Source organism: Rhinatrema bivittatum, chromosome 2 (assembly GCF_901001135.1).
Source record: "Rhinatrema bivittatum chromosome 2, aRhiBiv1.1, whole genome shotgun sequence".
NCBI lineage: Eukaryota > Metazoa > Chordata > Amphibia > Gymnophiona > Rhinatrematidae > Rhinatrema > Rhinatrema bivittatum.
In genome coordinates, this window is record NC_042616.1 from 621,318,579 (window position 1) to 621,345,653 (window position 27,075).

The 27,075-nt window shown below is 44.0% G+C and overlaps 1 protein-coding gene across 14 annotated transcripts in view; it reads left to right on the top strand.

Annotated features, from left to right (window-relative positions):
- The window catches only part of DTNA (dystrobrevin alpha), a 715,983-nt gene that overhangs the window by 542,286 nt on the left and 146,622 nt on the right, over positions 1 to 27,075 (top strand). For all 14 annotated transcript variants that reach the window (XM_029591217.1, XM_029591223.1, XM_029591225.1 and 11 more), the window contains 4 exons: positions 3,456 to 3,669; positions 11,429 to 11,514; positions 18,822 to 18,976; positions 23,182 to 23,287. In XM_029591217.1, the coding sequence (XP_029447077.1) occupies positions 3,456 to 3,669; positions 11,429 to 11,514; positions 18,822 to 18,976; positions 23,182 to 23,287 (561 nt within the window). The remainder of the gene's footprint in view (positions 1 to 3,455; positions 3,670 to 11,428; positions 11,515 to 18,821; positions 18,977 to 23,181; positions 23,288 to 27,075) is intronic.

The following is a 27,075-nucleotide window of genomic DNA, read 5'->3' on the forward strand; positions in this document are numbered from 1 at the left end:
CATTCTGCTGCTGCTTCCCCCAAATTTGTCACTGTTAGGAATTTATTGCAGGAGACTTGAATAATGATGTCATAGATCCCACGATCATCGTTATCTCAGCTGAATTATTTTGCTTGTTTTTGGTTGAGGATTAATTTTCCCTTTGTTACAGAAGTCAACATGGATAAAGCAGAAGTACGCTACAGTACTTCTCATGACATTGAATGGTTTTGAAGCCGATGTATTACAGTGGAAATAGCTTTACAAACACGGCTGCATGCGGGAAATAACTAATAGTGGAAATTGGATTTGCAAATTTTTACCCATGTAGTTGCCCTTTTTTTGCATATATAATTTTGCATTTGTAAAGCCATTTTCAAAAATTAAGCTAAAGAATTGTGCAAGTCAGCTCATTAGCTGTTTTCACAGTAGGTAAAATGTATTGTGAAAAATTTTGCAAAGTGGTAATTTTCCTCAAAACTTATCTACACCTCGGGGAAGTAAAGGGGTTTTTTTTAGATAAAGCCCACAATTTTTGCATGGGTTTCATTTCAAAATTTAAACCTGCAAAGCCATTAAACTGTTATTTAAATGAGCCAATATCATGAGGCATTGGCTCATTTTGGCAAAAAATACCTTGCCATGTAGTACATCAGCCTCTTAATGTGGAAGAGGTGAGTTACAGTTTCCTCTGAAAACTACACTGGTTTATGAGAGGCAATACCAGATTAAGCTGCCTGGAACGGCAACAGTGAACAGACTCCGAATTGGCTGGCGGCACATTTAGTAGAGTTGAAACCTCTGTTCTTCCATTCTGACAATTTCCCTCATGATTTCAGTAGCAAGGTTACTGCACCTTTAGGTCAGTCCCTTTAATGTATAGACATAGGCACAGGATATGCATGGTACCATGACGGGATGCTTACTGATGAAAAAGAAAATAACAAAATATTCTCCACAAGAATTCTCAATGCCTTTTTCAGTTAGTTTTTCCTTATTTCTATATTTCCATACTTGGGCCCTATTTTCCCCAAAGCATTTTGCAACCGTGTTACGTACAGACAGAAAAAAAAGCATCTGAAAATTAGAATCTGTATTGCTGTAAATATTACAGCTCCTGAAACTAAATATGATAATGTTTGAATATTATCCTGTCCGTAATGTCTGTTTTGTTTTTTATATTTTTTATTGATTATATCATTAACTTTACATGTAATGAAATAACAAGAAATAGAAGAAATAACACCAAAACAGAGAAATGATGAACACCCAATTTTGCATAGCCTACATAATATGAGGAAAGAGTAGAATTCTAAAAAGAAATACTAATTTAGAAATAATAATCTCAAATTAAGTTGAGGAGAACAGCCAATTATTCTGTCACCTTACCTCAATATTAGTTTACCTTATACTCTCAGAGAGTTCCTTGGTCTTATTTGTTACGAAATGCTCTAAGTGGGGTGGGTCTGAGAAAACAAACCTGTCATGATAAGTGACTAAATTTCAGATAGAAATTTCAGATGGAAATTTCAGATGGAAACTTCATCCCAAATTACTTATAGGAAAGAGATAATTTCCTATGGGACTGAGTAGCCCGAGAAACATCTAGAAATATCTGTATTTTTGTACACAAAAAAGAAATTGTTTACACTGAAAATATTTATAGAACATTAAATCTTTATCCTTATGTGAATCAAAAGTAACTAAAAGATTAGCTCTGTATGGAATACCATCTATTGAGGCCTTTAGAAAAGTAGAGACCCCAGGACTTGAAAACAAATCAATTTCCCTGTCCCCTTCAGTGAGGACTTTCCTCTTTAGTAGATAATATAATTTAGATAGAACAGGAACCCTATCCTCATCAAATGACAACATCTCACATATGTACTTTTTAAATAATTCCATAGGCGATAAAAGCCTAGTAATGAGAAAAATGTAAAAAATGTAATTAAGAGCTCTCTCAAGTTATTCTCTAACATTTCAAGATGACTATAAGTTATGAATTATCCTTTATAAAGGAGGCACAAGATGCCTGAACAGAAACCATTTGAGAGTTCATCTCTAACACTGATCTCTCTACACTATGGAGCTTCCGCTCCTGGTCCTCCATCTTGGACCTAACCTATGAAGAAAATACATGCATCTAAGAAGTTGAATGGTAGAGGCTTTTATCCAACTTCACAACGAGTTTCCACAGATTCAGTAAAGTCACATTAGCAGGCTCAATACCCTCCATAGAGTTACTCATTGGCGGGATAATCGAGGAGAGAGGAACCACTCCTAGACTCTTTCCCTGAGTCTCTAGTCTTGATGATAATGGTTCCATATTAGGATTTAAGGAAGAGTTCAAATCTTGCTGTGTAGGTGTGAAACTCAAAGCTGCAGTCACAAAGTTACAGTTGGGCATAAGTCTTTCAATAAATAACACAACTGCTGGTTGGGAGGGTGGCAGATTTTCCACCAGATTTAATGAGATCCCTGAAATGGAACTCCCATTCTGTAAGTCCCTGCTGAACGACTCACCCAAACGAAGACTGTGGTCATCCATGGTGCCACAAATCGCTGAAGAAGTGGCAGCTGCCGTGGGAGTAAGTGAAGATACCCACAGTTTGGTTTTCCTCTTCCTTCCCATTTCAATGTCTTAGGGCACGCCCCTTTGGTGAGCAGCTTCAGCAGCATGCCAGCAGCTGCGCACCGCAGGGCCCTGGATTTAGTAGCTGAGAAGAACGCTGATTGATTACGTCAGCTCAGGCCGGGGAGGGGGAAGGAAGGAAGATATTGCCTTACACAGTCCATTGCCAGCAAACCCGGTGGTCCCTTGGTCGATATGTGATCTCCACTTCCTCAACTTCTCAGCTCTTCCCCAGATGTGCGCCACAGGGCCCTGGATTTAGTAGCTGAGAAAGACGCTGATTGATGTCATCAGCTTGGGCTGTGGAGGGGGGAGGGTAGGAAGACACTGTCTTACAAAGTCTGTTGCCAGCAAATATGGTGGTCCCTTGGCTGGTATGTGATATCCACCTCCTCAGCTTCTCAGCTCTTGCCCTGTAATGTCTGTTTAATGCATGCAGTTTCTATGCTGATTATTTTTTTTCGTTAGGGTTTTATTTTTCCTGCTTTTTCCCTCTTTAATTCCCCATTCCAGGTGGCCCCAGGAACCCTCACCAGCCCTAAAGGATGGAGAGCTGCCTCCTCTGAGGCAATCCCCCCTGCACCACTCTTTATGTCCAGCAGGAGTCCACCACATTTATGGCAGTAACCTTCTTTCTCTCCCTGAGGTTGAATGGGTGTTTTCAATTAGGTCTAATCTTGAAAGTTAAACATTTCTCTTGAGTACAGTATGTAATGTAATTCATTTAATATCTCACGAAACAGACCATCACATTTTCCTTTTCTTTCCTTTCTTCTTTTTTTGCGTGATGAGCTATTTTTGTGAACATCAGTTGTGACAAATATGCTTTTTGTCCTGTCCATAGTACATCTAGTGGATATCTGGAATGTCATCGAAGCGCTGAGGGAAAATGCACTGAATAACCTGGACCCAAACAGCGAGCTGAGCGTGGCGCGCCTGGAAGCCGTGCTTTCAACTGTCTTTTACCAGCTTAACAAACGAATGCCAACCACTCACCAGATCAATGTAGAGCAATCCATCAGCCTGCTCCTCAACTTCCTGCTGGCAGCCTTTGATCCGTAAGTTCACCTGCAGAATTTTCCTGAAAGTCTATATGTATTTGCTCAACAAGAGATCTTGCATATGCATTTGGGTTTTGCAAAATATGGGAGAAAAGCGGCAATCTGTTGGGCACACCAAGTGGTGCTGGGCAAAATCAGTAAACCAGCATGGAAATCATGCTGTAACTCGGGAGGTGCAGGTGATCATATTTTAAGATCGGTAAACAAAGGCTAATTGGTGTTGTGTGGTCTTTAAAAAAAATGCTTCTCTATTTCATTTTAAGACTCATGTATATACTTCAGGCCTCTGAATCTAAAGGCCCCAGTAGATCATTGGTCTTATCAAAAAGAGAACAGCAATCACATAGCCGAAACTCTCAGAATAATTGATTGCTTTTCCAGTTTGGTCAGCGAGCCCTGCAGTTGAAATAGAAACTCAAAGCATCCAGACTGAAAAGAGCCCCGGATCTCATACTGTTAGCCTAGACAGGGCACTTGAGCTGCTTTTCTTGGTATTGTGCACTCTTCAGAACCAGATCCACTGGCTCCGTCACCATGGGAACAGCTGGGGGAAAAGGCAGTGGTTCCACATGATAAGGCAGTGGCCCAGGGCTGCATCTCCCAATGTAGACTGTGAAATTTAAAAAAAAAAAAGACACAATTTCAGTAGGTCAGTTCACTTTGATTGCTTTTTTTTTTTTTTTTTTTAAATAAATAAGGAGAAGGCATTTTCCCTACTATCATGAAACATACAGATCAAAAGAATTTCCAAAATTGTAAAGAATAACTAGTGAAATAAAAAGGTGCATCAGTGAGCATTTGCCTGCTCTGCTGCCCTCAGACTCCAGATTACAGATTCCCAGCTCCTTGATCCCATCATAACAACATTAGTATTGCTGCATACATGATATGACATTATCTCACAGTGCAGTGAAATAAATGTCTAGAATTCAAATTTACTTTCCTTACAGAGTTTACAGCCTTGCATGAGGAAATCTCGGAAACGGATGCAGGGTACTATTAACTCTTTTGTAAAGCAGGACTGTTGGGCCTGGTTTATGGTTGTTACTGTTTCAGGGTGTTATGTGCCTTTCTCCTGAAGAAGGCGGCTCCTACCGGATGTAGCTGGTTTGGGCGTGATGCATGTGAATATTTTACCCACTGGGACTTTGACTTCGCTCTCTGCAACTGTGGAAATGGTTGTGAAGTTGCAAAAAATGCAGAGCTTTCAATTGTTGCATTCACTCATGTGGATGAACTTCTGGGCAGTGTGCAAACTCCGTGAGGAAGGGTTCTGAGAGTAGCACTAGACGCCACCAAATACTCTGTTTTAAAAATATTCCTAAAAACATGTTTCCTGCAATCTAACATAATAACATAGTACAGCATTTCCCAATCGATTTGCCACCATGGCTGCAGTGCAGGTGTGCCATGAAAAAAGCCTAATAGGAAGGAACTGCAATCTTCATTTCTTTTCCTACCTGGTCTATAGGATATCTTTCTGCCAGCAGGGGGGGGGGGGGTGTCAAAGAGCAGAGCTTATCTGTTGCTGTTGCAGTTTCGCTCTGCTGGCTCTCCTTTGCAATGGACACTGCACAGGGCTCTGTAGTCTTCCAAGACCTGCTGGCCCCTGCAGTTGTGATTGCAGAGGGAAGCTGGCAGAGGAAGAAGAAGCAGCAGCAGCAGGTAGGCGTTGCTCACAGACTCTGCTGGTTCCAGGAGTGTTGGGGAGGGAAAGCTGAATGTACCACAAGGTGTGGAGGTAGAAGGAAGGTGATGATACCAGGGGAATGTAGAGGAGATGATTCCAGGGGGGATAAGTGAAAGGGAAGGTGATTTCAGGGGAATGTTGAAAGGGGAAGATGATGATGCCAGGGGGGAGAAGGAAGGTGATGCCAGAAGGGGGTGGAGGGGGAGTGAAGGGGATGAAGCCAAGGGGGATTGAAGTTGAGGAGTGGGAAAGGGAGGTGATAATGCCAGGGGGTGTGGAGGGAGAAGGAGATAGAAGGTGATGATGCTAGGGGGGGTGGAGGGAGAGAGAAGGGAGAAGAAGGTGGTGATGCTGCTGGGGGAGAGGGGTGGAAGAAAAGGGAAGGGAAGAAGATGATGATGCCAGGGGAGAGTAAGGGAAGGTAATGATGTTGCCAGAGGGTGAAAGAGGGAAAGGAACAGAAGGTAATGATGATGCCTGGGTGAGGGAGGGGCATGAAAAGAAAGGTGAACATAGGAGGGAAGGGAAGAGAAGAGAAAAGGATGATGGTGAAGATAATGGTGTGCCACAATAATGTGAACTCTCTGCCGGTTGCCACAACCCAAAAAAGGTTGGGAACCACTAACGTAGTAGGTAATGGCTGATAAAGACCACCTGCCTGTCCAGTCTGCTCAGGTATTCTGGTCTGCATTGCAAGACAACTGCCAACCATAGAAGCCTGGACCAGTAATTATTCTCTTGCTGTTTGGTTCTCTACTATCTTGGGTAGCAATTAATCCAACACTCAACCCCCCATCCCAGGTGTTACCACTAAAATGGGTAAAAATCTAAATAGCTACCAAAACTAGTGAGGCTATTGCCCTAACATCCGGTTGCCTAGATTCCTGAGCCCCTTGCTGGTCAGTACCTGGCCACCACCAACTTGCTGGCATTAACCTCTTTAATTTCTGCTGCACCATGGCTGGGACAACAGAGACTTCAATCTGTGCTGCCACTCCAGGGACGTCCTCTGTGAGCCAAAGAGTCTCCCACGGATCTGTAAACTGAACCCCTATAAGGGTGAGAACCAATAGTAATCTTCTACAGTCATGAAGGCTAACTAGTTATGTTTAAGTTGAGGTCTCTGATATGCTAAATTTACTAATAATGCAGATCTTTACTCAGTATAAACCTGTGCTGTTTATTTTATTCTAACTGCTAAACCTGAAGTATCTGAAAATTAATCTGAAAATTAATCTTGGACTTTTCGGATCGTATATAAGGTAATAAGTAGTAAGTTCCCGTAGCATGGCTAGTATCCCTCAAGAGAGCTGGGAGGAGACTGCCTGCTCCCTCTCCTTTTCCCTATGATGCCTTCGGTTATATAGTAAGATTTCCTTGAGGCTTCAAAAAGAGACTTATATTCCTTTTTACTGGTGATAAATACCTGATGGGAATTAACAAAGCAATTTATTCCTACAAACTCTTTCAGCTCTCCACATCTTCCTTTTAGATTCTATAATAGAGTCATTAAACTAAGGTACTCTGCATTTCACATCCCTCTGTTTTCTGTATACCAAGGGTCCAAATTTTGTGTCTCGTTAATAATAATTGATTAAAGGAATTAGTTATACTATCGGCTGAGTTGCTGATCTTTAACAACAACTATTCCTCTTTAAACCTTAATGGATCAATAGGTTTCTGAACACGATGAACAACCAGGTTGTTGGACTGATCAATTCTGTTTTCAAGAGCAGAAAACTGAAACTTTATTAAGCAATGATCTGACCAAGGAACTGGGTTGACATCAACATTCCCAATGGTGTCCAATTGCACTAATGAATAAGAAGTAAAAACATGATCAAGCATATGACTGCCTCTGTGTGTTGCAGAGGAAATAAGTGGGACTAACTGTAACGATGTTGCAAAATCCAAAACATCCTTTAAAACATCCTTGAGTTTACTATCTAAATTAAATTTAAAATCACATAAAATAATAACTTTGGAATATTGCACTACTAAAGAGGTCCTATTGTGGATTGGCCATTGGTTAAAAGGCAGGAAACAGAGAGTAGGACTAAATGGTCAAGTTTTCCAAATGGAGAGAGGTCATTCGTGGAGTACCTCAGGAGTCGGTACTGGACCTCTGCTGTTTAACATTTTCATAAATGATCTGAAAAAGAGAACATTGAGTAAGGAGATCAAATTTGCGATGACATGACATTTTTCAAAGTTGTTTAAACAGCAGAAGATTGCGAGGAACAGCCGAAGGCCCACGTTTATACAAGAGTACAAAACTAGAATTTGTTTACAGTATGCAAGTGAACAGTTAAAATCCAGTCAAGGAAATATTGCTGTATCAAAACTTGCAAAGTGTTGTGTAAGTTTGAAAAAATTCTATTTATAAATAGACATTTGCTTTACTATTGCAAAATTCAGTTGTCACGAAATCTACAACAGTTTATAGAATTGTTTTCTGTCCCATATTGAATAAAAATGAAGCAGCCATAATATTCAGTTGTACAAGAAGAGATGTTTTTCCTTTTGAAATAAACCCTGGCACTTCCATGAGGTAATAAAGGTGGATCTATACTGTTTGAGGAGAGCAAGATGGAGAGAACTAGTAGCAAAATGGATGTTGTGTGAGGTGCAGCAGATCATTTGCTGGCAGGAACCAGGAAGCAGCTCTTGTCTCCCTCTTGCAACCTTTTATGATGGAGAAACAGAACTTGGGTGACAGTGGTCACATCTCCCTTTGGGCCTGATTTTCAAAAGGATTTACAAGCGTAAGATGAAAATTGCCCAGGGGGTTGTGTGCATAAAAGCATGTGCTTCACTTGCACACACATTTTACAGGCCAATGGCCGCTGTGCCAGAGGCCTCTAGCTTTGCCCCGCCCCCACCCCGCCCCTGTCCCAGGGCTTTATGCAAGTCGCCGGGCCTTTCTAAAATAGGCCCGGTGCACGTAATCCCACCTACACGTTTAAATCCAATGGATTTACACGTTTAGACTTTTGAAAATCTGCCCCTTAGTTAATTAGGCCCAAAGTGCCCTATTTTAAAAACAACTTCTGAAAGAAGGGAGCACATAACCCTGTATCTCACTGTTTCCCAACTCTCTCCTGGAGGCACACATAACCAGTCAGGTTTTCAGGACTACCACAATGAATATGCCTGAGATAAATAGTCTGGTCTCCAGTGTATGCAAATGTATCTTGTACATATTCATTATGGATATCCTGAAAACACTGGGAAACACTAATATGTCTGAAGCAAATCAACAGGGAGCCATAAAACTGGACCTGCAACCGAGAATTTGTTACACTCGTCTTTAGCAATGAGCATAGCCAATATAAAGTATCCTATGAGGATAAACAAGTATTTCACTTTTTATTTCTTTGCAAAATGATATTAAACAAACCAGCATGACCCTTTAATGTTTTCTGTGACATGACATTTGTAAATGTGTGATTTGTGGATAGTGCGTGCTGCAACTCTGCGTTGGCAGCAGCTGAAAATATCTAGGTGAAAACTCCTCAAAGTGAAGAAATAAGACTAGATTCTTACACACACTTTTGGAAGCCTGAGCAATGTAATTTTAAAATATAATTATATTCCCTCTTATACATTTCTTCTTTAAAATTTGGGAAGTGAAATCAGAGGGGGACAGGATTCAGTACAGCGTAGCGTAGTCTAGTTCATTATGTAAGTTCTAAATGACATTATATGCACTGATGTCCTGGTTATTAATGTTTGATACAGCTGTACATACGTGTGGCTAAGTCAGGTGCCTGTAGGTTAATGCACATGAGTCCAGGGGCACAGAATCTGTGTTTCACTAGTCTGGAGCAGTGTTTCCCAACCAGTGTGCCTTCAGACTCAATCAGGTGTGCCTTGGAAAATTCACCACTTCCTGATGCTCAGATCCAGACCAGCCTCTGGGCTCTACTCTCAGCACCTTGCAGCCAACAAAAGACTCTGGACACCCAGCTCTTAAACATGTAGGAGCTCCTTTATGTGTAATCATGCATGCCTCTTCTTCCTGCTTATAGCATGAGCTCTCGAGAGCAGCAGTTAGGGCACTGGTAACTGGGCCCCAAGTTGTGCAGCACACACATTGCACACAGCTCTTCCTCAGCTTTCTGCCCTTCAGCCTCCTTCTTTGAGTTCCTCCAGCCTGTTTTTCTTCCCCAGGCTGAGTGAGATGAGGAGAAGTGCATTGAGCACCGGATGTGACTCACTTTCGGGCCGATACAGTAAGGTGCGGTAGAAAGAGGTGCGTTAGTGCCCGGCGCACCCACATTTGCCGCACGCACAGTTCGGATCACCTACCGCTCAATACTGTATTTAAATGGCATGCAAATGCAAGCTGCGTCCAACGCGCGTCCATGAAGCGCAATCCATTTTACTGTATAGGCGCTATACAGCGCCTATACGGTATCCTGGGTGCGCTGGTACCTGTCATTTCAAATGATGTTTGAAATGACAGGTACCAGGAAGTGGATGGTTCTCCTACAGACCCCGCTGCCTTGAGCGCCCGGCGCCAGCAAGCCCCAGCAGCCGGCGATTGGAGGCAGGGAGCGCAACAAAGCACCCTCCTTCGGACAGACAAGAGAGATGAAATTTCACAGTCCCAAACCAACCCAATCCAAGCCCCAGCAGAGAGAGACGAAATTTCACAGTCCCAAACTTCCCCCAGCCCCCGCTCACCTGCCCTGGCCGCGGCCACGCAAGCCCCCAGCAGCAGCAGTAGAAGGGCGGCGAGAGAGAGCGGCTTCAGCAGCCCCATCGGCGAAGATGAATACGTGCACCCCTGTACGTCCAATATGGGCGCTCAAGGCAGCGAAGGCGCATGTGCATACGCCGTGACCGGCTGGACTTCTATGCTGCTGCTGGGGGCTTGCGTGGCCGCGGCCAGGGCAGGTGAGTGGGGGCTGGGGGAAAGTTTGGGACTGTGAAATTTCGTCTCTCTCTGCTTGGGCTTGGATTGGGTTGGGTTGGTTTGGGACTGGGCGGCTAAGTGCGAGAAGCATTTCTTTTCTGTGGATTGGGTTGGTTTGGGACTGGGCGGCTAAGTGCGAGAAGGATTTTTTTTTCTGTGGATTGGGTTGGTTTGGGACTGGGCGGCTAAGTTCACCACACTAACGCAAGGGTCAGGGTAGGCGTTAAATTAGTAGGTTAAAGACGCGGCAAGATAGGTTAAAAAGGCGATAGTCGGGGTGCACTTTACTGTATGGGAGGGAATAGCTAATTGGATCATTTACATACATATACATGCCGCGGGCGGAAAGGGATACGCGTCGAGTTAAAGAAGCGGTAAGGATCGGTAAAAACAGTGAATTGCGGGTTAGACTTACGCGGCCAAATTGTGAGTACACAGCGGGTTAGAAACGGGGTAACTGCGGCCGCGCTTTACTGTATCGGCCTGTTTGAGTGTTGGGAACAGCAGCCATGGAGGAGCTCTGGCAGAAGTCAGTATGGTTTAGGCAGCCAAGGTAAGTAACCGAGCTGGCTGCCCAAACCATACCGACTTCTTTCTCCTGCACTTGTATATAGAGGACGTTGGTCCATCATGACGGATTAATATGTGACTCTGTTCCCCCTCTCCCTTTGTCTTAAAACTTGAAAGAGACATTTGGGGCTTTCAATGCTTCCCTAGCTTTTTTTATGGCCATATGAGTCTTCTCAGTGTCTGCGCTGCCCGCTCCACGGAGAGCGGTGTGCCGTACAACATTTTTTTGTTCATGTAGGTGTGCCTTGGACTTGAAAAGATTGGGAAACCCTGGTCTAGAGGACCTAGAGGTTCTGGAACCAGAATTGTAAATTCCCAATTCATGAACTTGCACATAAAATATGTGCCAGGTCTCTCTAATTGGAATGTAAAGTTTGATTATTCAGTACCTCAGGTATCCACCTAGATTGTAAGCTCTCTGTGGCAGGGACTCATTACATCTGAGTGTAATATTTTGTGAAATGTCCTTGTTTAGGCTGTTACATAAAAGTTGAAATAATAATAACAAATGGAATCACTTCATATGATAAATTATGCTTTCATTTTTGCTTTTTTTTTTTTTTTTTTTTTAACAGAGAAGGGCATGGCAAAATTTCAGTGTTTGCTGTTAAAATGGCTTTGGCCACCCTATGTGGAGGAAAAATGATGGACAAATTAAGATGTAAGTAATCATTGTTGTCCCTAACATGCACATAAGACATTGGTTGAGGTTTTGATAGGTAAGTGGGTGGCAGATCCCCATGCAGATGTTTTTCTTTTTTGCCTAAAATGGGATATTTTGTGTTAGATCATGTCATCTGTTTAGGACTAAAACAAATTGCATACTTTGTCAAACTGGATTCATTTTATCTGGTGAATGTTCTGATTTGGGCTGTGGATTAAGCAGTAACAGTGAAACAGAACCATCCCATGCAATGCCCAGGGCAATTTCAATTCAGAATTCGGGCCCTGATCTTGCATGTGCCATTTTTTTGCCTTTGCCCAAGACATTGAGAAAAATCCAAGGGCCCTGGTTGGCCATGTTCACTCACACCTAGTGCCACCAGATGTGCAAACCGTGCAATTGCACAGGGCGGTACACCCACTGGGGCGGCATCGGGAGCAGGGAGAGGCCCGTGCTGCCGCCAGTGGACCGGAACCCACCGGCGGCAGAAGAAGGATGTCCGTGATGCCACCGGTGGACCTGATCCCACCAGCGGCAGAAGAGGCCCATGGTGCCACTGGTGAACCCGATCCTACCGGCGGTGAAAGAAAGAGGTCCGTGCTGTCAAGAAAAAGCAGCGCATGTAGGAGGGTATGAAGGCTGTCATACCGGGCCACTGCATTAGCTTGACCTCCCATCGCAAGAAACGACTACAGGCTAGGAGAGAGACCCTTCTCTGTGAGCTACGAGACCTGGAGGCAGATCATAAACGGAACCCTGGGGCTTTTCCCATTCGATTGTTGTCTCGGAAGCGGGAGGTTATAGCGACCTTAGATGTGGAGAGCATCGCCTATGCCTTAGATCTTGTAAATCAAAAGTATTATGAATTTGGAGACAAAAATAGTAGCATGTTAGCTAGATGTTTACAGGCCAAACGGGTAAAAGCTTTGATACATTGTATTAAATCCACCTCTGGAGAGATGCTGATCTCACAGGCCACGGTTCGAAACCGATTCCAAGAATTTTACATGGAGGTGTTCTCACCGGAACAAGAGCCTCTGGAGGGTGACATACTTACTTTTTTAACGAAGATACTGCTGTCTAGTCCCTCTGCTTCCGATCAGCATCAGATAGGGAAACCAATCTCTCCCCTTGAGGTTGATTGGGCTATTACAGACCTTAAAATTGATAAATCCCCGGGACTTGATGGGTTCACACCTCTTTTTTATAGAAATATAAGCTATTACGTACACTGTTAGCGGAAATGTTTAATTATATACGGGAAGGAGCGCGTCTTCTCCCATTTGGAAACGTAGCAGGCATTACAATCTTACCAAAGCCAGGGAAAGACCCTACAAGCTGTACATCATATCGGCCTATTTCCCTTCTTAATATTGATTTTAAAATTCTAGCGCTCAGTCTCTGGAGTCATATGGGGCAGCTTATTCATGATGACCAGGCGGGCTTTATGCTGGGCAGAGGGACATCGGATAATATTCGGAAATTGATAGATTTAATCCATATATTTAGCTAAATCAAAGGTGGCTCCTACAGCCTTTTTAACTCTAGATGCTGAAAAAGCTGTTGAAAGGGTGTACTGGCCCTTTTTGTTTGCAGTCTTACATAAGGTAGGTCTTGGGGGGACTTTTTCTACCTGGGTTCGGGAGTTGTATCGAGCCCCTTTTGCCTGTTTAAAGATTAATCATAGTTACATTGCCACTTTCCCTATTTGTCGGGGAACTCGTCAGGGATGCCCCCTGTCGCCCTTATTTATTTGCTCTGAGTCTGTAGCCCTTGGCGGGGCAATCAGGAGAGCAGATACAATCTATGGGGTTCGGTGCGAAGGGCAAACAGTATAAAATTACGATGTATGCCAATTATATCATTCTCTCTCTTACCTGACCAGTGGTCTCGGTCCCTAACATGATGGCCTTGATTGAGCAATATGGGAGCCTTTCTGGCTTTCGGATTAACTCTAAGGTCCTTCCAGTGAATTTTTCAACCGACCTGGCCAATGCTGCTAAAAGGGACTTCCCATACCACTAGACCAAGGGTCCCATTCGTTATCTTGGGGTTAAAATTGGATTGGATCTCGATAAGTTACCTCGCTTAAATTATGAACCTTTAATTCACTCATTGATGGGAGACCTCGATAGGGGTCTCCTGGTTTGGGAGGATGGCTGCAATTAAATTGTGCTTACTACCAAAAATTATCTATCCTTTTCAGGCTCTTCCCTGTTATCTCTCGGAGAGTGATTGGAGGCCCCTGCAACGCAAGATTTTTGCTTTTGTCTGGCATAGGCGACCCCCTTGAGTTGCCCGACAGACACTGTATAGGCCATGGCAACAGGGTGGGCTGAGTTTTCCGTCCCTTTTGCATTATTATATAGCTTCTTAATTGAAATATGTTATAGATAGTCATAATTTGAGTGCCCCTAAACAATGGATACAGATTGAGCAGGCCTGGACAGGAGTGACGCCACTACAAGCAATATATTGGCCTATGTCAAATCCCATGAAGGAATTGGCGTTACTCCCCCCTAGTCTACTTTCTACCCTCGTGGTTTGGAAACGATGGAGACCTAAATTAATGGGACACAAACAATATTTGGCCCTATCCCACATTGGTCACAGAGATTTTCCTATGGGATGGGAAAACCTGGTCTTCAAGAGTTGGGCAGTTAAAGGCTTGACCAATTTAGGTCAATTTTGGGCTCAGGGAATGATCTCCTTTTCTGCTTTGCAAAATATTTACCACCTGCCTGCCCAGGATTTTTTGGCTTATGCTCAAATCAGGTATTTCATACTTACGAAAGGCCCCCGACAGGACCTGCAGCTTCCCCGCTCTATATTTGAAGGTTATTGTATATTGACTAGCCAGGTACAGAAGGTGATATCGAAACTATATCAACTTTTGATTCATCAGGGCGGCCCACCTAGTCGTGTGGGAACAGGATTTGGGGACTCAATGGGGAGAAGATAGGTGGGAGGAGTGTTTTAGGTCTATGGGACGGTTTTCGCTGTCAGAGAACCGCTATAAGATTCTTTATCGCTGGCATTATTCACCGGAGAGAGTAGCCTCGTGGTCCCCAGGGAGATCCCCTCTGTGTTGGAGAAAATGTTATCACCTTGGTACATATTGGCACATGTGGTGGGAATGGTTACAATCCTTTTGGAACCAATATCACTTGATGGTTAAAGCTGTGCTGGGGGTAGTGGTTCCATTGCGGGCAGACTACTGGCTTTTAGGGATTCACCACAGCCGCTCGCCTACTAATAGCAGCTAGGAGGAAATCTAGTGAACCCCCAGGCCTATCTCAGCTCTGTGCCAAGTTGCAGCAGGTAGGGTACATGGAGAAACTCATGGCCCTACGGCGAGATACTCTACCCAAGTATCGCAGACGCTGGGCAGCAATTCTGGATCATATCGCCACATTGGAAGGGAAGCTCTGAGGGGGTACCCCGTTAGATCTCATATGGGGGATTTCTTTTCATTCTTACATCACCTTTCTTTCCTCTTCACCTAGCTGAGTGACTTTTAGGTTATAGCATATGGTGGAGGAGGGGTGTGAATCTCAGGGCTCTGGAGGTATCCTAGCAGGTTCCCTCATCGGGGCCAATGAAAGCAGTAAGTTTTATGGTACCCTTTGTTCTGTCTTGCAATATTCAGATCGCACAAGTTACCGGTGGGGGAAAAAAGGGGGGGACAAGAAAGGAGGGGAGGAGATAATTGGTATCGAGACGAAATAATGGCATCATTTTCAGAGTTAAATGTGAGTTTTGTGTAATGTTAAACTTTATTGGTTAATGTATACTCATTAATACACTGTATATCTGTATACCTAAGATTGTTTCTTAATAAACAATAAATTACAAAAAAAAAAAGAAGAAGCAGCATGGCCCCACCGAAATCGACAGCGTGATCAGCGCTGCCTTAGTAAGTGTCAGAATAAGCAGCATTGCCAGCAGGGCCGCACTGCTTTTCCACTTACTAAGGCATCGCTGACCACTCCGTTTATTCTGGTGGGGCCGCACTGCTGAGGAAGAAAAGGAATGCGCCCTGCAAGAAGTAATCCAATGCCCCATGGCCAGAAGTCGGCTGAAGGAGACTCTGCTGCTGCTGCTGCTCCTGCCTGCTAAGCCAAGGGAAGTGACTGAGAACAGAGCAAGTATGCTTGTGTGTGGAAAAGTGAGAGATCATGTGTGTGGGAGAGTGAGAGAGCATGTGCGCTTGTGTGTGGAAAAGTGAGAGATCGTGTGTATATGTGGAGGAGTGAGAGAGAGCATGTGTGCTTCTGTGTGGGAGAGTGAGAGAGCATGTGTGTGGAAAAGTGAGATGGCATGTGTGTTGGAGGGTGAGAGAACATGTGTGAATGTATGTGGAGGAGTGAGAGAAAGCACGTGTGTGTATGAGAGGGAACATGTATGTGTACAACTACCCCAGTTACTCTCTGCCTGATAATCCATGAAAATTTCAGGGCATCTGGAAATCAAAAGTTCTCAGGTATGAAGAGCGTAACATTTTTTAAATCCTTTTTATTTTTCAGGTGTTATTTGCTGTGTCTGCTGTTTTGAAATATTTTATTGGTGTTTGGGTCATTTAAAAAAAACTTTGATCTTTTATTCATCAGTTTTTAAATAATAATATTAGTATGTTTTTAGTATTATGATTATGTATTTATTTTATTTCTTGATTTTGTTTGATGTTTGAGGAATGGTGATTGTTCTGTTTTTCATTGTTGCATTGCATAGAGAGTCTGGCTTCTTGCAGTTTCCAGTTCAGTTTTTGTCTGCGCGTTTGTATTTCTACTTTATGATTGCTCTATTCTATATTTGGTGAAGGTCTATCTATGTTCTGCATGTGTGACTGAGGTGAGGCATTTTTCTATTAGGAAGAGTATTCATGTATTCGGGCGTTCAGAGGGTCAAGCCCACACCCAGCACACATCACAATAGACCTAATACCATATGCGTTCCAAATATCTTTTTTGCAGGGATTTCTAGTTGGCATCACAGCAGTGCATGTAAATATTATGTAAGTGATATTTTTACCTCAGAATATTGTAGTTTGATATTTTTCATTTATAATATAAATGAATAACTCTTAACTGTGAGTATGGAATGGAGGGGGGGCATTGTGCAAGACTATAAGGTTTGCCTAGGGCACCTAATACCCTTGCACCAGCCATGGATTCGGGGGTGGGGGGTGCCAGTTTTTAAAGTTTGTATCACTGAAGGGAGCTGGGTGGTTTTTGGTGAACCTAGGACAAAGAATGACTGATGGGGGAGGGGGGGAGGACAGCACAGTAATTGTTCCACAGGACCCCTGCCCTAGTGAATACAGGGCTGGTGCTAGCCTTTTTGCTGGGTGTGTGTGTGTGTGTGTAGGGGGGGGGGGTGGACGGGGAGTGAGTATCTTACAGCCTGAGAGTGTGTCAGTGTCTGTGAGAGCAAGAACTAATGGTTGGGTATAAGAGCATGAATGTGTATGTATGTGACAGTGTATGTGTGAGAGAGAATGGACATTCTGAACCTATGGTGAGTTGAGTCACATTCACATTATAAATGTCATAATTAAATAAGAATGCACTAAAATCCAACCCCATCCATAACCCCACCCCCATTTGACCAAAGCCCCGCTCCTGCCCCACCCTCACCCCGCCTTGCCGGGCCATGGAAAAATGTTCTTGCTTGAAGCCGGTCCCTGGTGCAAAAAAGGTTGGGGACCACTGCACTAGGGGACTCCCCACCACCACCATCCCCTTTAAATAATCCAGCTGTACTTTTTTCCACTCTACCAAAATTCTGCCATCTCCAATGCTGGCCCTGCTATTTTTGCAAACTTGGGGAGGATAACTTTCAGCAATGCTCAAGTGCACCTATTTACACGTGTATATGAGCGCTCGCAGAGTTGCAGCTGTATTTTATAACTAGCGCAGAAAGGTTCTGAAACATGAGTACACGTGCATGCACAAATGTGTGCATATGGAAAAAACCATGAACCACGCAAGTTCAGACTTACCCGGAAAAATGCCGAGTTATCCAGCTTAGTAGTGGGATTTAACCGGTTAGATAGCATTAGTCCGACTTAGCCAACTATGGAGGCCTGCTGCCGTTTAGCCAGTTAAATTCATTGTTGCACTGCATAGAGAGTCTGGCTTCTTGCGGTTTCCAGTTCAGTTTTTATCTGCGCGTTTGTTAATATAGCTGGATAAGTGCCCATCACTAGTTCAAATTTGTCTAAGTAGCCGGAAAGAAACTACTTAGCCAAGTAAGTTGGAAATTAGCTGGGTGAGTGTGCTCAAATTATATACCCATGTATTTGTACTTCCAATTTTAAAAGGATCTGCATGTAGATTTTAAGCGCATTAATTTGACACTTTTACCCCCTGTAAGTCAGCTTTTCCACGCGGAAGTCAGGGTATTTTATAACATTTTCACAGCAATGAAATAACCAGGTTTTTTATACCAGTCCATCTTCCAGTTCTCCCAGTCCATCTGCAGCTGGTGAAGACCCTCCTGGCTTTTCATCCTTAAGTGTCCCGTCCCCCCCCCCCCCCCATTGTACCCAGACCCTCTACCCGGTCATTTTTTTCATTTTAACAATGTTTACAATCACTTACACCAGATATCAAGCAGAAGTAAATATACACAAGTAAAAGACTTATGCGTGTCACTTTGGCAAGTTTTAAAATAGCAACTTATTTGCATAAATGTTGGCCTTGCCCCAGAATGCCCATGGTACGCCCCTTTCTTTAACAGGCAGAGTTACTGAGTTATGCATGTGAGTTGCAGTTGTGAAAATAGCATGTCCAAGCGGGTGTGCTGTTTTGTGCAAGTGCTATTCTTTACACGTGCAACGTTTGAAAACTTATCTGCAAATCATGACACACTTATTTTTCATTTTCCTGACATCCATAGTGAATGTCATAGTCTAAAAGTTAAACATTTAGCTTACCCTTATGAGACTTGCATTAATTACTTGAATTTTGTTACATTTGAAAATTTGTTTCTGGAAATATCTAACTTTTATTTTCCCAGCATTCCTGGTGATTTTTTTCCCCAGCTTTCCATTTATTTTAGTACATAGAGTCTTATCGTTTAGGCCTTCTCTCAGCTGGGACATACTTATATCTTTCCTGTCTTTACACCTGTCTTTGTTATTTGTAGATGGGATGAAACTGAATGTGTTACTGAGATCTCAGCTCACCAGCTACAATTTGCAATATATTTAACCAATGGAAATGCTCCTGAGTGGAGTTGAAATCTTTGCCTGGAGAAATAAAGCCACTGTTGCTCTCTGTTTTTTGTTCTTGCTCCCCCAGATATTTTCTCCATGATTTCAGACAACAGCGGGGTGATGGTTTATGGAAGGTACGACCTGTTTTTACGAGAGGTGCTCAAGCTGCCCACGGCCGTTTTTGAAGGCCCTTCCTTTGGTTACACAGAGCAGTCAGCCCGCTCCTGTTTCTCCCAGCAGGTACAGACCTATGGTCAGAGTTTTCTTCTTAAAGCCTGGTCCTCATGCCAAGAGTGGAGTGAGGAAGGGCATTGCCTGTTCCCTTAGGATGAGAAGAGTAAAGCGGGCCCTGCTGCAGCCTTCTGTGTGGTGATTTGGTTTTAATTTTCATGGGTGGGTGTTTGGTGAAAGCAGCTGGTGAAAGGTTGCTTTGCAGCCTTCTCCGGATCAAGTCGTCTCTGTGCTGTTGCAGCAGGTTAGGGAATATGAGAAGGTTAGATGAACCCCTCATTCCCCCTGCCCCATGGTCACTATGTCAGAAATGTTCCCGCATTTCTGAGGGTTGCCGCCCAGAAATTGCCACGCATGCGGGGAACGTGCCACCATGTACAATGAAAATCGAAACGTCAGTTCCATCTGTTTTTATTTGTATTTACCAATTTAAAAAAAATAATCCCAGAAAATAGGCAACTCTAATATTAAAGCTGCCACAGAATTTCTTTCTTAGCAGTTTGAATGGGCTACAAAGCAGGAGCAAGGACAGAAAGGACTGGATAGATTCACTGTGAACATAGCAGCAATGTGGGAGCTTTCCTACTCCATCACCAGGACAGCTTGAAAGCGGAAGCACCGAACAATAAATTGCTGGTTTTAACATAGCCGCAAAGCCTAGCAGAAGCCAGGGCACAGCGCTTCTGTGAAGAGAAAAAAAAAAACCCCGAGCTTTTAGAAGCGTTCAGTAATGGAATAGTAAATAGAGCCACAGACTTTCGATCGCCTGCATCTTAATAAAATCAAGCAGGGCTCCAATTATTTCCCGAGCGTGCTTCTTGTTCCTTTCTCCCTGTTGATTGTCCCTCTCCTCGCTCCTCTACGCTGTCAGTTGTGCGGCCCCACAGAGGGCAGTGCAGAGACCCAGAGCTGCTGTCAGATTGTATCCCACCGCACAGAGGGAATAAGTGGGTAAGTGGGCGGAAAGCAAAGAGAGAGAGAGAGAGAGATGGAGATATTAATACACTTGCTGTATTTGTGCATTGATGTGGCTTCTTTGTGGTGCATAATTGTAATGTTTTCAAAACCTATGTTGGGACTTAGGTGCCCAAAAAATGGTCAAAATTCCCGTTTCAGCACACCTAGACTCATTAGATGCCTAAGATTATGCGCCCAGACATGTAAGAGATGTGGTTTCAGTTTGCGGCGTAGATGTTAAGACGCCTAAATGCAATGCCACTGCTGTGTCTAATTCTGTACCATGCTTTCAGGCATATATATACCGGTATATGTGAAGGCGTTGTGTCCAAAAGTGCTTCTGTTGCTATTTTTGTAAGTTTCCAGCAACAGTTTACATCCATTTTATATAGGAAATACATTGTTTGACTTAATGATGTTTACAGATTTCTTTTGTATTCCACAAATGTTTTATTCATTTCCTCACAACCTCAGCTATGATTGTTCAGATTGGTTTTGAATTTTGAGCTTTATTTTCTTATTGCAATAATCTTATTTCTCAACTTACATCATAATTTGTATTGACAATTTTTTCTTAAGCCACATTTAGTTTTTACAATTTTCATCATGTTAGTCTTAGTATAACATGCAGCACCGTAGCTGATATCGTATGTTATTAGTGGGCAGCACCTGGCTGCCCACAAATAACTTACAAAGAGCTGTCAAACCACAATGTTTGCCAATGTGAAATATCCTTTTAATACTTTAGAAACATACACAGAACCACTCAGGGAAGGATGGCCTGGCAGCTCATTTCCTTTCCTGAGGTGCATTTGACCACGCATACTATATACTTGTGGCAAGTTTCAAAGTAAAAGTACACATGTACTTTTGCTTTGAGAATTGGTGCTAACCCTGCATGCAAAAGGTACCATTCTGATACCTATGAGGAGGAGAACTGCAATGGCAACAGATTGCTCTGCATCTTGTTCCTTTGCCACCCAGCCAGCTGCTGCTTTGAACTGCGAAGCTGTGTTTCCTTGCAATTCAAATCAGCTTTCGGGCTCTGAGCAGCAGAGTAAGATGACACAGCCCAATGTCCTGCCGCTGCAGCTCTCCTCCTTGATCTGTGGGATGGGGAGAGCAAGTAGAATCAGCAGGGGAGGGGGTAGTTAAACAGCTGCGCGATCTGCAGGGGGACCAGAGAATTTATGAGGTAAATCAGTAAAACAGTTGCTCCATTGCTTCTGTATTCTGATTTGGCTCGGCCCCTCGTCTCCTGCGGTAATTCTGTGGGAAGTACTGGATTTTGAGGCCCTTCCTGTGGCTGTGGAATTGCAGGAGACAGGGAGCCCTGGTTATATCCCAGATATCAGCCATACAAGCTTGACCACCTGCTCCTTATCCAGTTCAGCTTTGTTTGCCTTCTCTCTTTGCTTCTTTACTATTCTGGGTAGATGAATGTACAGATTCCTGTTATTAAACCAACACCCAGGCTTCCCATGCCTTTTACTCAGCCTGTCAACCCTGTTCTTACCACTGCCTTTTATATCTGTCACAGGTATGTTTAAAAATCTGTCACAGTATTTGGTTTTTCCTGTACGTACCCGGATCAGTCCAGACAGTGGGTTGAGCCTCCTTTCCAGCAGGTGGAGACAGACTAAAACTTGAAGGATGCCCTATATCAGGACAGAGCCTATCCTCTACCCCTTCAGTATTCGTCTGTCTCCAGCAGGTGCAGCATCTCCCCTTCGGTTCTCTGCTGTAGGCTAGTCAGCCTCTTCTTCTTTCTTTTTCGGCTCAAGCAAGTAGTTCTTTGATTCCCGCTTGTTTTAGAAACAAACGAAAAAAATCTATGAAGGAAATTTTGCCTTCTTTTAGTGCTTTTACTGTTTTTGTGTGGGAGACGTCCGTCTCCCAGCTCTAGCCCGGCTCAGGGGGGCTTTGCCCCTTTTGCAGGAGGGGGTTCCCTGCATAGTCCTGAGGCCGTGGACGCTTCCAGGTGTGGGGACCGACACTCTCCGGGCCTCATTCCCCCTCTGGCTGCCGAGAGGGTTTTTAACCCGCTGCTGCGCTCAGTAAAAAAAAAAAAAAAAAGGAGTTTAAAAGTTTCAAACTTTCAATAAGTTGCAGGTACACACCTACCTCTAACTTATTTGCAGCAGTTGACCAGCTTTTTTATTTTTTTCTGGTCAGAGTAGGGCTAGAACCGGCAGCCAGAGAAGCAGAAGGCAGCAGATTTCCCGCCTGCTCTCTCCTGCTGTGCAGGCTGTCAATCAAGCTTTTTTTATTCAGCTTTTTTTTCTTCAGCCGCGGCTTAGCTATGTCCCGGCTGGCAGCCTGCCTTTCTTGTGAGCTGCCCTCATCGCGTTTTTCGCGGCAAGGCCTCTGCACTGCTTGCCTGCTGGGTGGGGAAGGTCCCTCCTCGGCAGGACAAGCAAATTTAGCCCGGGGCTCCACTCCTTCCGGCATGGCTAGGCCTTTCCCGGGTCGGCAGAGCCCAGGAACAGCCGCCATCTTGGATTTTTCATCGGGGCCGATTTCAGTGCTCCCTGGGGCTGGGGGGCCAGATTTTTTTGATTTTAACCCTCGATTTGGCCCCGTGGGTGCCCAGGAGGGGGGTCCTGACCTTCCCGCCCCCCCCCCCCCCCCCCCCCCCCGCCAAATCCAGGGTCCCTTTTTCATCGGATTTCGTTCTCCTCATGCACAAATCTTATCTAGCTAGCCTGCATGAGCTGGACGAAAGCCCCCCCTGCCAAAAATCCCTCGCTCAGCGCCGTTGACCACTGGACCGGCCGCGGAGTCCCAGGGACCAGTTCGGGTGCTCCGTTGAACTTTACAGTTACTTGCTTGATCCTATTCTTGGGTTTCTTGTTTTATGCTTTGACATACGTTATGCTGAAGGGGTAGAGGATAGGCTCTGTCCTGATATAGGGCATCCTTCAAGTTTTAGTCTGTCTCCACCTGCTGGAAAGGAGGCTCAACCCACTGTCTGGACTGATCCGTGGTACTACAGGAACGAAAATTAACAGGTAAGAACTAATTTTCCTTTCCAGCCACCTACCAGTGGATGCCGTGAAGAAGTATTTCCTCACATTTCTCTCCATTTGGCACTGTTATGATTGCTCGTTTTATGTTCATCTGAGAGATTAACATCTTAAGATGCTTGGAGTAGGGAAATAGACTTGTACAATGTGCTCTCATGGCAGAACAGTAGTAACGCTTGCTGCTGGTTTTTATGGTTCTTTATTACATTTTTACAATTCTTACCTCAATAGAAAAAAGTCAGCTTAAATTCTTTCCTGGACACGCTCATGTCTGACCCACCACCGCAGTGTCTGGTTTGGTTACCTCTTCTGCATCGACTGGCGAATGTAGAAAACGGTAAGTACAGAGCCAGCTGTGTGCTCAGCAAGGACACGTGCGTCCGTGTGCGCAATCAGAGCTGTGGGTGGGCCTTGCAAAGATTAGTGCTTAAGCTCATTGCCTGGGCTGCCTTCAGGACTGCCAAATGACCAACTTTCCATTTTGATTCTTGCACATCCGTACTCATTTTCTGCAGGGTCTTTGAGAAAGCTTTGGATCGGGGGTGCACAGCGGTGGCCCTTGAGGGGCATCCAACAGGATAACCGCAATGAATGTTGCCAAGTTATATTTGTACACATTTGGCCAGAGAACCAGGTTAAATTTGCATAGCGCACTTACCCTGAAAACCAAACCTGTTAGCAAGCCCTCCTGGATGGGAGCTGTGCAGCCGCGCTCTAGCTCCAGAGAACCTCTGCTGCTGACTTGTTCCTTTGTTACAGCCAGGGATTCTTCACAGAACTTTTCCACTCGAGGTCTCCCACAGCCTATCTGCTTCCATTGCTGACACACTCAACCTCACCTGCTGTCAAGAGTCTCACTGGGAAAATGTTGCATGGGTTGTTGGATTTGCTGATAACTTTCACTTTGTGAAATGGAGTGTTCTGCGTAATGTCTGTTTCCAGGCGAAATGATTTTTAACACTTTTTAGTGTATAGAGAATCTTTGTATGAGAAACATGTTTTTTTAATTCATGATTTCTGCTTTATTGTACTTCTTTCTGTGGTTTGTTTTTTTTTTTGGTCCCAGGCTTGTGCCTCTGTTTGGGTTTGGTTCCAACCATTATTTTCTAGAGTAAATAATTACACATCAGCAACTCTGTCCTGTAAAACCTTTCTCAAGGTCCCCTACCCTTGCACTAAGCTCCTTTCTTCTCCTTAGGGGCAGTTGAGGGTCACCGTACTCACTCGTCCACACAGCCTGACCATCACAGGCATACAAACACAATGAGGACAATTTTCAAAGCCATTTACAGGAGTAAAACTCATTTTGCACATGTGAAATAGCCATCTGTAAATGTCCTTCTCTCAACATGGCGTCCGTGCAGTGTTCCACAATATGTGGACGTTTAACCACCTTATGAGGAGGTGTTCCCAGGGCATGTGTAGGTCGGGGAAGAGAATAACGAGTTGTAGACTGCCTTTTCAAATCTACGTACGTTCTTTTCCCTGAAAACATCCTTCCCTCTCAGAAAAGAAGGTGCAAGCGTGCCTGTGTACTTTCCCTTTGAGAAATGGTGCAGACCTCGTGCGTAAAAAGTGCCCACTGACTTTTTGTCACAGTACGGGCAGTTTGAAAATTGCCCCCAATGTTAGGGGCACACACAAGCATGAGGATGTGCACACAGATCCTCACTTTCTCCATAAGAACATAAAATGTGCCATGCTGGGTCAGACCAAAGGTCCACCGAGCCCAGCATCTCATCTCCTCTTCTCCCAATTTCGCCTAATAGCAGGTTTAAAAATTAATTTTGCTAAGTCAGAGGCCCTAGCATTAGACCCTGGTTTGGCTCTGTCTTGGGTGGTCCCCTTTCCCCTCACATGGGCACCAAAGAAAATTTTAAATATTTGGGTGTGTGGATCCCCAGGGACTTGACTTCTTTATATGAACTCAGTATTCGAGACTTAATCCTGTCTGTTCGGGAGAAGTTGAGAATATGGCAGTCTCTTCCCTTATCTTTCTTTGGCAGATGTGCACTTTTGAAGATGGTGATCATACCAAAGATTTTATATAAATTGCAGATGCCTCCTTGTTGGCTCACACCACAGGTTATTAAACAGTTGCAATCTGCTTTCTTTACCTTTATTTGGAATGGTAAGGGGGCCAGGATCAGTCTAGCTAAACCTATGGGTGCTAGAGAGTTTGGAGGCCTAAATTTTCCAAATTTGCATTCTTATAAAGCTGCCTGTCAGTTGCGTTTTATCAACGAGTGGATCACTGGTTGTCTGTTTTTTGTGAACCTGGCCTCATGGATGATAATCTGTCTCCTTGGTCTCCATTGTATCTCATCTACTCCACTGATCAAGAAATATGCAGATTGCTCTCTACTCGCCCTGTTCTTCTCTACCCTTGTGTACAAGCCTGGCGTTGGTTCAGGAAACAGGGGGGCTACGCTGGCCATCAAGCCTTATTTGTATCTGTTAGGCAATGGTGCTTTTCCCCAGGTTTAGAGTACCTGCCACTTTTCAGCACTCAGCACAGCTGGGGGTGACTCTTATTTAACATCTATATGAAGAGGATCGCCCGATTGGTCGCTCCTTTTCTTTGCTTTCTCAGTTGTTTTCAATTTTGCCCAGGCAGTTTTTTGCATACCTTCAAGTGAGACATTATTTGGGCATTTTTAAATGGGAGCAATCTGAGTTTTTGAAAGAGGTCTCTTTTGTGCATGAGCTTCAGGAAATATCCACTAAATACAATACCATTACTAAGTGGCACAAACTATGTAAACAAGATTTATAGGATCGGCAACTTGAAGCCCTTGCTGCTTACTAGAGTGCGGCCTTAGTGGTGGATGTCTCCAAAGCATCTATGTCCAATTATTTTAAAATGGTGAATGTCTTCACCGTTGATGTAAATTTGCATGAAATGAAATTCAAACTGCTTCATCATGCTTTCATGAATGATATTAAAAGATATCATATGAACTTGACACCTAACCCTCTCCGTATCAAATGCAATGTGGATCTTTAATTCATAGATTTCTGTTCTGTACAAAGTTAACTACTTTTTGGGATGTAGTGCTTGGGACCATTGGAAAATGTTCGGGGATTCCGATTTCTAAATCGGGCAGTCTCATTCTACTGGGTGTTGAGGCTCTTGTTTCTCACAGAAATATGTGTGTGTGTGGGGGGGGGCAACGTTTTCTATATATTTAGCTCTCCAGGTTGCCTGTAAGTGCATTTTAATGCACTGGACGGGGAATGATGTGCCTACTATTGACCCTTGGTTTCTTAAAATGGCATTTCAGTTGCAGATGGAGTGGTTGGATTAAAAAATGGGGCCACACAGATTTGGAGTTTCTTTTTTTGCTTGACTTTCTCCCACTCTTTAGGGATGGTCTTCTAGCTATGGGATATTCCAGTCAATGGAATGGATCTCTGATTAAGACATCTCAGAGTGGAAACTGAGTTCTGCACTCCTCTGTGGGGTGTTTTAGGTTGCTGGTCCTTCCTGTTAGTTTGAGAACTCTCCCTGAATTATGTTGCGGGCTCTCTTATTCCTACAGTGGTTTGTTTTGGTCCGGTTTCCGGGGGTTGGGTAGGGTGGGGGATAGAGCCTGAGTATATAAGAGGGAATGGAGTGTGCATGGTGCTGTGTCTGTGTAGAGTGTGTCTGTAGTATGTTTGAGATGTGTGTGTGTGTGTGTGTGGGGGGGGGGGGGGATATATTTATTTGTAGGGTTTAAAATGGAAAGGAGGAGTAGTTCTCTGTTCAGTTATCTTGTTTGGCAGATAAACAAGATGCCTTCAACATATTTATTCTGTTAAATTGTATGTTTACCACTTTACTGTGGAATGTACTCTCTTCCTTTTGTCAATAAAAATCATTTTGCAAAAAAAGAAGAAAAAAAGATTCTGCAATGTGGTGTAACCCCACCCCAGTGTGCAGGTCCAGCATGGCTAGGACCATAAAGTTAGTTATCGACTCTTCGGGGAGAGACCCTAGCTAGCTCTTCTGCTTCCCCTTACTCCCAAGCAAGCCGACGCAATATCGTCGCACATTAAACGTCGCTCTCTTAACACGCATCGATCCACCTCTCCCAGAAGCCCAATTTCATATTTAAATGGGCTGCCACGGTAGAAAGGAGG